The sequence below is a fragment of the Dermacentor variabilis genome, chromosome 2 (genome assembly GCF_050947875.1).
Source record: "Dermacentor variabilis isolate Ectoservices chromosome 2, ASM5094787v1, whole genome shotgun sequence".
Taxonomy (NCBI): Eukaryota; Metazoa; Arthropoda; class Arachnida; order Ixodida; family Ixodidae; genus Dermacentor; species Dermacentor variabilis.
In genome coordinates this window covers 131,361,370-131,372,676 of record NC_134569.1, presented here as the reverse complement: position 1 = coordinate 131,372,676, position 11,307 = coordinate 131,361,370, and the positions used below count along the sequence as shown (strand labels likewise).

Genomic DNA, 11,307 nt, shown 5'->3' with positions numbered 1-11,307 from the left:
CAGGGGCACAGAACACTTTGAAATTCGCTTTACTTAAAACAAGTCCACCAACCCTTTCAACCATTAAACTTGCCATTAATTGCGCATTTCACTAGTAGTGATTCAATCGAACTCGTGCTGATCCTTTCTTTAATTCACATTCCCTTGTTTGTGTGACTTAAAAACAATGTTTCGACGCATTCATAAATGAAGGCGCTACATGTTGTTCGAAACCAAGGTTTGCGTTTATTTTGCGAGAAAAATAAGTAACGGTGTGTGTAGTTACGCTGGCGGAGAGGTCTATACGAGCGGCAAGTTATAACTGGACGAGGACGTCCAAGAACGGGCACCCTGTTCAAAGGAGACTCATACCCGTATAACTATCGTTTCTACGCATATTTGGTAATATAACGGCGGCTAGTGCAAGTTATTCGCTCAAATTAACGGAAAGCAAGGGCAGTGGTAGGGAGAAAAAGATGAAGGAAAGGCGTGGGTGATAATTCCCGGTTTAGCACCCCATCTACACGGGAGACGCCCACCAGACCATGAGCATACCGTATACCGCAGCAATCACGCACACTGGTCTCAACGGCTGAACGATTGCCGGCGCAGTGCTTTTTCGAGTTGACATAGAACCTTGAATATGTCCGTCGTCACCGTGTTTACTCCCTTCCGGTGAGTTGGAGTCCGGTTCCCTGTAAGAATGTCCACCTGCTTCAGCAGAGGAGCACAACCCGGTGTCCTTGACACATGCGGTGCCTTCTGGGCAGGCGGAGCACACATCACCGGGATTGTACACTGGCCGCAACAAAACGTTGCCCGCGCTGGCATAGTTGCAAACGTAGAGTTGCATGTACGGCAACCTCGAGTAGCCTTCGACGATGTAGTCCACGTAGCCGCAGCCCACGTAGCGCGTCGTTGCCCATACAACCTGCGTAAAATGTCCGGTCGGTTCTCCGCTGGGAGGCGAGAAGTGATCGACGCTCTGCGGCGGATAGTGGGTGTACTCGTCGAACCACGCCTTGATCTGACCGGGCCAGTCAGTGGAATCGAAACTGGCGCTGCTGGCGCGGAAGGCTAAGTTTTGTCCCGTGGACTTGAACTTGGTGGTGAAACGATCTTCGGGTTTGTCGTGCATTAGTTTTCCGCTGTCGGGAGTGCACTGCTCTGCCTTCGCCTGTGCCACAGAAGACAACTCTTCATCCCAGCGTAGCTGCAGCATATTCTTGGCTTCTGGGAAGTGCTTAATTTTGCCCATGGCTACCATGCTCCTGTAGACATTGTGCGTCTTGAGTATGAGTTCCTGCTCAGTTGCGTTGACTCCTCGAGCATCGATGGTGCACTCCCTGTTCGGCGGCAGGCACGCGGTGTGGGAGGGGCGCTGCTTCTTGTACTCCTCCCGGCACTCCTGGAGGCTCTTTCCCGTCGTCGACAAGAACCACACGGTTGCGAGAAGGAACGTCCGCATATCGGCTCGGTGTGTCCTACAGAGGCGATGATGATAATGACCTCGTAATTCTGGCACGTACCCACTAGTGGGCCCGAGTCGAAAATTGGGAGGTGCGAGCAAAATAATTATCTGAAAAGACACACGTTTGTTCTGAATAAATGAAGCGAAGAGCAGGAAATAATGGTTGTAAGCAGTCAGATGTAGGTAACATAATTTATTTGTCTTAACTAAAAGAAATAAAGAAAGCGGTTGCTGTTGCTTTCTAAAATCCTAAGGAAGCAATGGATTCATTGCAGGTGATAGCACCATTTTCTTTCCATACTAAAGGGACTGACAACTTGCCAAAATATGTTGTGCAACGATGATGGAAATGAAATGACCATGAACTGTAGTGATGTAATCCAGCACGGTGTTCACGATTTGAATAGGAATTATAATTTTAAACGGGCAAAGAAAGTCTCAAAAACCAGTAAGTGGCGAGGCCTGGCTGTGAAACCTTGATACTTCGGATGTAGTCTGTGAGATTACTCTACATAAGTCGGCTGTTATTAGGCACAACATAATTACTAATTAGAATTGCAGTTCCTGTAGTATTAGACATTTGTGCTTTATTACGTGCTTCGGAAATCAAAAGTGCACTCATGGCTACGTCAACATGCTGAACTACGTGTCACGTGTAAAAGCATCGTTTCGTTTTCAATCCGATGAGTTTCGTTTGGCTGGTTAAATACCAAAGCATTTGAACAGGACAACACGAAAACACGTGGCTATTTTCGCAGAAACACTTTGGAAAGCATGAATCGCAGGAACATCGATTTGATAAACAAAATTATACTTTCTCGCAGTTACGGCCGCACTTGTCATCTACCTCCCACTAATGCCGGCGTATAATCGCTATCGCACTTATCTATCACCGTTTTCAGCATGCTTCCAATGAACAACGACATCCTCACTGGAGATCAGAAAATTCTGATAAAGAACGTTCCACGGCGTTTTCCTCGTTGCCACTTCATGTTAGGTACTCTGATCAGTAAGCTTTCCATTGCATTAAAAAAATAGGTACCATGAAAATGTATTGTCAGTCCCTTTAAGGTGCCCCACAACGAGGAACTATGACACTACGTCTGCTGCACTGTGAAGAAAGAAACGCCACCTGAGTTCCGAAACGTCCATAATAATTTTGACTTTGTCCGTGATCGTAATTTTTCGCTTCTTGTTCAGCGAACAATAAACGTCGTCATTAAGACAATGACTGCTGAAACGCACCATCTCTATATAGATGTGCTCAGTTTGTCATTCTTGGTTCGAGACTATCTTGCGGTAAACGTGCGAGCATGTTAAAGGAATGAGTGAGTCTACATGCACAGCCTGCCATATAAAGACTGCGAGTAGGCTCGATATGTACAGCCTGTTTTACATACACCACGCGCACAGCATGTTTTATATAAAGGCACACTCAAATGACTTTTCAACTAAGAGCGGTTTGTGTTGTGATGAAATCCAAACACAACGGAATTTTTCTTGTTGCCCGATGCTCCGAATACGATAGCTTCCGTAGAGCACACGATCCCTTTTGCGCGCCGAACGAGATTGGTGAAGACGCACCTAAATTCAATCGAATTTTGTTGTTAATGCCATTAGCATTCTTTGCCTACTTCAAACATTTTGAATCTATCTATCTATCTATCTATCTATCTATCTATCTATCTATCTATCTATCTATCTATCTATCTATCTATCTATCTATCTATCTATCTATCTATCTATCTATCTATCTATCTATCTATCTATCTATCTTGCCCTTTACGCAAACCCAGCATCCCAGTTGCGTATCTGTGTGGGCCACTAGGTATCTCCTCGTAGTCGTGATGTCGTCAGAGTTGCTCCATCGTTGTCATTTCAGGTTCGTGATCTCATTCTCAGCGATTAGTGGCACTCACGCCTTCTAGCGCGACCAAGAGGCCCAAGTTAAATAATAGATTGGGCATCTAGGTAGATCGTGGTTGTGATGCTGTCTTGGTAATTACATCATTGTTATTCAAGCTTTGTCATCCGATTCTCGTCATGCCATCATCACCCCGTCATCGTCGTCATACAGCCGTCATGCATTCGTTGTCACAGATGCCGTCATCGTCCTTCAATCGTTTTCATTGTAGCTTCGTGATTGTCTTCTCGCCATGCCATTGTCACGCCTTTTACTGCTACCCAGTGGCCAAAGTTGTCATTAGCTTGGGCTAACATTTTTCTATTATAGGCAGATGAGGACATATATGCGTCTGAACAATCAACAAAGACAGTCTTTGCTAAAAAGCGTAACAATATACCTTACCCAGATGCACGTGACTCAGAGTCGTGCGCTTACTAAGCGCAGACAAAAAGGCCCGAAATCACACATGTGGTGCCCCGAGAGTGTTTTGCCGAAATCGGAGAACATTGTACTCCATTTGGAGGCGTATAACGTGCGTTGAACCATGGCGCGCAAGAACACCAGATTTCCTGTTCCGTTTACAGCCGTAGTTACCACACACAGAGAAGATGACAGCATTCATCAGCGATCGCAGGCTTATTCTTACAATAAACCGTGCTTATGGACTAGTTGGGTTTGCCATTTGTCATAGTGAAACTGTTTATGTGGGCCCTGAGCCGTCGTTGTCGGATTTCGCTAAAAAGTGGCCACGTGACCTAGCGGGAGAGGAAGAGATCAACTGGGGAAAGGGGTTGGTGTGACCCATTCCCCCCGTGAGATTGTTATCTTATACGCGAATCTTGTACGTTTGTCACAAGGTGAATTCTCGGCGATTGAGCCATATCAGCATAGAATTTACCGACGATTGATTCCACCCTACTGCGAAAGAAACAAATAATATGCTGGCGGTTTGTGGTCAACAAACAGTGTCCAGCGATTCAAACGCGACAATAGGAGCACGTGACTGCCGGCGCTTCTTGCGCCAGCAAGAAGTGCCGGCAGCCACGTCAATTGCCAAACGAATCCAACCAATCGCCAAAACGACTGCAGCGTCCGCATCTGCGGTGTTGGGCCTTGCCCCCCAACATACGGAGCTTTGGATTATTAGTTCCACACATTCCACCCCACCTACAACTATGGGAAGACCACGAGTATTGCGTGCTCCTGAAGACGAAGCTGCCTACCGAGAGCGTCAGCGAGAGTTGGCTTGTGAACGGGCTCGTTGTCGTAGCGCCTACCCCGAGTTGCGCGCCAGAGATGCCGAGTTTAAAGGGCAGCACCGGGAGGCCGATCCCGAAGTGCGCGCCCGAGACGCGGAAATACGTCGGCAGTGCCGGGGCGTGAAAGAATGGTGAAACAAAAGGTTTACAATATAGACTGTTTGCGACGTTTGACTTGCATGGTCTAACACTCGATGTAACTAGCACAGCTTCGCCGTTCGACCATCTTCACGGACTGGAAGGGGCGGTAATTTTTCTTGTACTGGACACCGCCTTTCTTTTTTTTGCGCTGCGTGTGCCCTGACGTCTGGGCTTCACGTTGCGTATGATATTAGTAGCGAGCTGCCATAACAGCCGAAGTGGAAGTATCAATGAAAAGCAGTGATCCTGCGGTGCCCTCGGAACAACTTTTCGGCGGCGGAACACACCTGGCATGGCCGAATGCAAGCTTTTCTGCAGAGGTGGCCGCACACATATTTTACCTATGTCATACCGGCCCTTAGCTATCGTCTATGCCCGTTCTCGCACACAAAGCGATTCGTGGGTCGTAACGACACTCTCGTGGGGTGCACCGGTTAAAAAATGTCGAATAATCTCTTATTACCAAATGCTTAAGCCGTTTCGTGCTGAACCGGTAACCGTTATTATCTTTTACGTTCATGTCCGGTTCGGGTTCAGGCACGTTCTAAGAATGTTTGTTCGTGTTCAGGTTCAGTTGAGGTCAGAGCTCCGGTTCGGGAAGTCTTTTCGGTTCGGGTTCAGGTTCGGTTCGACAACCTGAATCAACCGTTCACTAACCAAAGATCTGAGACGCTAGCCACAGTGTCTGCATTGTTCATGCTGCTGTAGTCTTCTAGCTGCTGCTTCTGCTGAAACACCTTATTCCTTGAAAATGGACACTCAAGAAAAAGACTTACGTGCCACACAAAACATTAACTGTTTCGATGACAACGACAACGACGGCGCGAAGACAACGTACTGCGACGATGGCTCAATAAGTTTGTGAGATTGCGACTGGAGTCTTCCGGAAACGAAGGACGTACATAACTCTTATCAAATATAGATCGAATGTACTACACCGTCATGGGGAAGCGCTCTCCAATGTGCAGATGCATCGCTCGATGCGATTACGCGATGGCGCAGCTTTCTGGCGGAAGTGGTTGCGCGTCCGAACCCCCTTGTATGGCCATATATACTTTAGAACACGAAGTCGTCAGAGCTGCATCACAGCTTGCATTCAGTGGGCTTGGCAGCAGCCCCTCAGTCGCAATGCTTAAGGAACAATTTTGCTTCAATGCGCAGGTTAGTGACTACCTATCTGTCCATTGCTATCGTAGCGACAACCACTTTTTGTCGCTGCTGCCCAGCCCCCTGCGTATAAGGAGTGTTTTGTCTTGCGTTTTCTTTTCTTCCCAAGGGGATCTTTTAAAATCTGGTGATGTTTAATTAAACTCCGGCCCAGATATGACTGAAAAGGAAATGGTCAAGCAGATCCTCTTGCGCCAAAATGCTCTGACGTCTTATGTCAGGGACATTCTTGCAAAACAGGGTTCTATTGAGGAAAAAAATATACGATTTGACAGAGAGAATTAAAAGTTTGGAAGACGAGGTGGCAACTATCAACACCGTAAAAACGAAAGTACAGCATATGAAGTTAACTAGTAATAAGCTTGAAGCCACTGTATCATACCTGTCAAGTAAAACCGACGACTTGCATAATAGAAGCCGTAGGAACAGTTTACTTACTTACGGTATAAAAGAAGAACAAAAGGCAACAGTTTCAGAACTTACGGACAAAACAACAAAGGATATTCTTAATGAAAAACTACGAGTTACGATAAGGAGAATGCAAAGATGCCACCGAATAGGTAGGAAATCAAGCTAGATTAACCCTTTCATCATTGATTTACATGACTACCAAGAAAAGACGTTAATAATGAGGGCATGCCCGAAAGTGCTAGGTACAGAATTTTCAGACAGTGAGGACTAATCAAGAAGAATTCGTGACGTCAGAAAGGACTTACGGAAAAGCCCATCACAGCAAAAGAGGAATGGTGCTAAAGTTAAGCTGTGTTTTGACAAGTTTCATGCGGCTCATACACTCTTTCGCAATCAGTCACATCACTTATGTGGCTGCCTTCCACAACTGGAATGTCTCCGAAAGGGAGAAAATCAACACCCTTATACACTAGACTTACAAGGTCGCCCTTAGCCTACCGGAGTCCACAAGCACTGCTCGTCTGCTACAGCTGGGGGTATACAACACGCTTGAGGAAATCGTGGATGCGCAAAGAACCTCTCAACTCGAACGCATGTCTCTGACAGCCACGGGCCGGTACATCCTGCGGAAACTCGGCTTCAACTACCACGTCCAACACGGTCAGAAACAGGTCATTCCACCCGACCTCAGCGACACGCTGATTGCCGCCCCTATCCCTCGAAACATGCACCCCGAATTTAATCGGGGCCGACGCCAGGCCCGTACCAAGGCGCTGCAGCGCTCCTTGGGTAGAAAGAGGACTACGCGCTTTGTAGACGCCGCAGAATACACACGAGAACACCGGTTCACGGCGGTAGTCGTAGACGTTAGCTCCCGGCTTACGCACGCGTGTAGTGTCGCAACGAAATACCCAGAAACAGCGGTAGAGGTAGCGATTGCGCTTGCGCTTACCGACCCCCTCTGCGAGGTAGTTTTTAGCGACTCACAATTCGCAGTTCGCAGCTACGCGCGGGGGCGCATTTCCTCCGAAGCTCTCCAGATTCTAAGGAAAGGTGGTCGACAGCACTTCAATAACACCGCGATCATGTGGCTTCCAGCGCACGTCGCCACCCCCACCGATGAGGGCCTCCCTAACTTGAACGAGGTAGCACACCGCTCTTCGCGAGAACTGACTCGCCGCGAAGAATCGGAGACCGCCTCTTCGAGTTCGGAACTCCTGGTTCAGAACACGCGAGAACGCCTGGTCAGGTACAATGACATCACCAAGCACTACCAGCTAGGCAGGCGGTCGCTGCCCCCACCTCACCCCATGCTTAAACGTCGCCAGGCAGTCATCTGGCGACAACTGCAAACACAAACATTCCCCAGTCTGGTGCGATTGCAGCACATTTTCCCCGCGCAATACCCTACTGCTATTTGCAAATTATGTCAGGAAACTAGAGCGACGCTGTCACACATGTTGTGGGAGTGTCGTGTTACATAAGCTACAATGGCAGTAGCTCCGGAGGCTCTTGCGTCGAAGTGGGCCGCCGCTCTGCGCAGCTCCGACCTCAAGACACATCAGTGGGCTGTCCAGCAAGCCCGAGAGGCGGCGACGAGGCAAGGCCTCGAAGTCCCCTCATGGGAGACCTGAGCCCGGGTCGTCAAATTTGCCGGATTCAAAATAAAGTTGTTTCCATCCATTTTGACAAGTTAAGCATTAACGGCGATATGTTTGTATGGGGTAATGCAAAAAACAAACGATATAAGATCCCGAACAACCAACAATGACACTAGAAAGGGACCAGTGCGACACTGAAAATCCTAAACATAAGCTGTCGTAGCGTTGTCAATAAAGCTGTAGAACTCGAGGGCATGCTGTTCCTGCACGACGCGGGCATTGCCATGGTTACGGAGACCTGGTTGAGCAGCGAGACATATGATAGCGAATTTGTTCCTAAGGGCTCTGAGGTCTCTCGCGGTGACAGCGACAGAAGAGGTGGAGGAGTGGCCATTTTGTTTAAATAATCAATATAACTTTTTGGAATGCCTGATGCGCAAGGCACCGAAGCTGTCTTTTCCAAAGCATACGTAAAAAAAAGCGCTTTATCCTTGGCATTTTTATAGGTCTCCAAGCTCTTTTGTTGCGGCCCTTGAAAACTTAAGGGAATATTTACACTGTCATCTAAGATCAGATGACAGAATACTACTGGCTCGGGACTTTAGTTTACCCAACATTGATTGGAACACATTTTCACTGCATTCTGCCCACAGTGCTGATTAAACAACGTTTGATATTGTGTTCACGCTTGAATTGTTGCAAATGGTGAATAATTTCACGAGAGTACAAGAAGCCGTAGGATCAATTCTAGACTTATTGTTTTGTAAGAGGTGCCATCCGTAATGCGATAACCTGTGAAGTCATAAACGGGATTTCTGATCACAAAGCTGTCCTGTTGAGCTTGTCAAGTGTACGCCTAGAACGCCGAAACAGTGTTCATTTATTTCCCAATTTTTCTCGTGCTAAGGACGAATCTATTCTCCATATGCTTGATTTCTACTTCGATGATTTCAGGCACAGCACTTGTAATACAAATGACATATGGCTTTCCTTTAAAGAAATCGTCTCTGAAAGTATCTACCGTATTGTTCCAAAAATTTCGAAAAAAAAATGTGTGCAACGTAACCCATGGATTTCTCGTGAGGCGTTACGCTCACAGCGAAAGTTTAAAAAGGTAAAAATGAAATAAAGAACAAATGTAACCTTAAAATTTATCGTGGGAGAAACTTCAGAGCAACTAAAACAAGAAAAATAAACAAGAAAAATTTGCCACAAGAAAAAATATTACGTAACGCTCGTTCCCTCGTTTATTAAACGTGTCCCGGGAGATTCTGGCGCCTAATCACATCTAAACCTTCTTCCACCAGTAGGCGGCAAATGTTTTACTGATGAGACTGTCGTTTTTACTGCTTTTAACAAATTCTTAGAGTCGGTATTTACAAAGAATAATAGTTGGCTTCCCAACTTTTCTATATCGCTTCCTGCTATATCTGATGTAGCTATAAATGAGAGTGGGGATATTAATTTGCTCGATGGTGCGCGACCGAATGACTGGAGGACGGGCGAAATCAAATCTTTGCATAAATCCAGGAAAAGAAAGCACACGTCGAGAATTACTGAACTGCATCACTGACATCTACATTATGCAAAATTTTAGAGCACGCAATTCGAAAACATATGTTAGGTTTCTTAGAAGAGCACAAGGTACTTACAGATGTCCAACATGGTTTCACACCGTAGGTTCTCTACATGTGCTCAATTAGTGGAGACACGTGCACGATCTCGTACTTACAATTAGTGAATGGAAGCAATCCGACGTTATAATAATGAATTTTCTCAAAGCATTTGACAAGGTGTCACATAACAAATTAATTCATGAATTAGGATATTATCTGAAAAATAACCAGATACTTAATTGGATCACAGCCTACCTTTCTAAGAGACGCCCATTCCGTCACCTTAAGGAATACTTCCAACAAAGCAGTGGTTTCATATGGCATCCCCCAGGGATCCGTTTTGGGATCACTTTTATTTATATTATTTATTGATGACGTTGTGACAGAACTTTCAGTTTCCGTGCAACTTTATGTAGATGTCTCTATTTTGTACGAAAAGGTATCTTCTGTTTATGATTAGCTAGGTCTAAATAATGACCTAGCAAAGGTCAGCGCTTGATGCGAACACTGGCAAATGTCTACAAGCTTCGAAAAAAAATTATTTTTGTGGAAATTGCACACAAGAAAAAACCTCTTTAATTTGCATATAGCATTGATAGCATATATCTATTAAAGGTGACAGAGCAGAAATATTTTGGCCTCTGGATAACGAATTATCTGTTCTATATCGTTATTGCAAATTCCTTGCGTAAAATGTTTTTCTTGAGGCGCTCGCTGAAGTCATCTTTGTATAGCGTTCGTTTATTAGTGTACAATTCCTTTAGTCGCCCGTTGTTGGAACATGCTGTAATTATTCATGACCCATTCACCTTAATCAATATTTTAAATATCTCGGACGTATACAGCATAAGGTAGTTAGGTTTATTTTCAATTCAGACGGCCGTACGTCTGTTAGTGAGCTCATAAGACGCACTGGATTACCTCTGGTGACTGTGCGCAGCCATGTTTGCAGATTAGGCTCCTCTTTCAGCTTGTACACGGCCATTAAAACGTTAACACTTCCAAGTTCTTTGCTTGCTCACCAGGTTATGAAAAGAGACGAAGGCATGCTATAACAATAACCTCCTTGAACAAACGGAATAACCGTTATAAATATTCTTTTTTTCCTTAGGACAATGACCGACTGCAATAATCTTAATACCGAGATTGCTACCCAGAATTCTTTACCAATGTTTGAAAAATGCTTGCAAATGTTATGAATTTGTGTGTGTTTATATGCTCGTGTGTTTTTATGTATTTTTAATAGTGTTCCAAGAATTCTTTACCAATGTTTGAAAATGCCTGCAATTCTTCTGAATTCGTATGTGTTTACGCGCTTGGATATTGCTATGTATGACCACCCTGATCTGATCTGGTACCAGATCACAGTATATATAAATGGGTAAAATATGTAAAAATAGCCTAGAGCAGGCCTTGTTCGCCTGTTCTCGACGGAGAGATATGTGCCAGCTATAGCTGCCCCAACGAACTTCCTTCGCAGAAGCTTTAATTTGCACGCCGGTGATTCCGGGGTACACAGCTACCGTACGCTACTCGTCAGGCAAGGATGTTGTACGGACAGGCTAGTTTTGTAAACGGTAAATGAGGGCGCTCTCTGTTGTGGAACCAGTTCCCTGTGTCCGGCTGAGTTGGTGCTGAGACGAAGTTCCAATGAAGCGGCTTTCTTATGTGGAGTAGTACCGACTTTTGGGCTAGTTGGTTAGATGCAGCTATAGGGGGACCACATCACTTTCTTGTCAGCGCCACTGAAGCGCTG

General features: G+C 45.7%; 1 protein-coding gene across 1 annotated transcript; it reads right to left on the bottom strand.

Annotated features, from left to right (window-relative positions):
* Positions 1-499: 499 nt before the first annotated feature.
* Positions 500-1,447, bottom strand: LOC142570450 (CRISP/Allergen/PR-1-like). Its single transcript, XM_075678833.1, has one exon. The coding sequence runs from the start codon at positions 1,445-1,447 to the stop codon at positions 500-502; it is 948 nt and encodes a 315-aa protein (XP_075534948.1).
* Positions 1,448-11,307: the final 9,860 nt, after the last annotated feature.

Bases quoted from the DNA above. Each gene is read 5' to 3' on its own strand.
- LOC142570450 (XM_075678833.1), bottom strand. From the start codon at position 1,447: ATGCGGACGTTCCTTCTCGCAACCGTGTGGTTCTTGTCGACGACGGGA.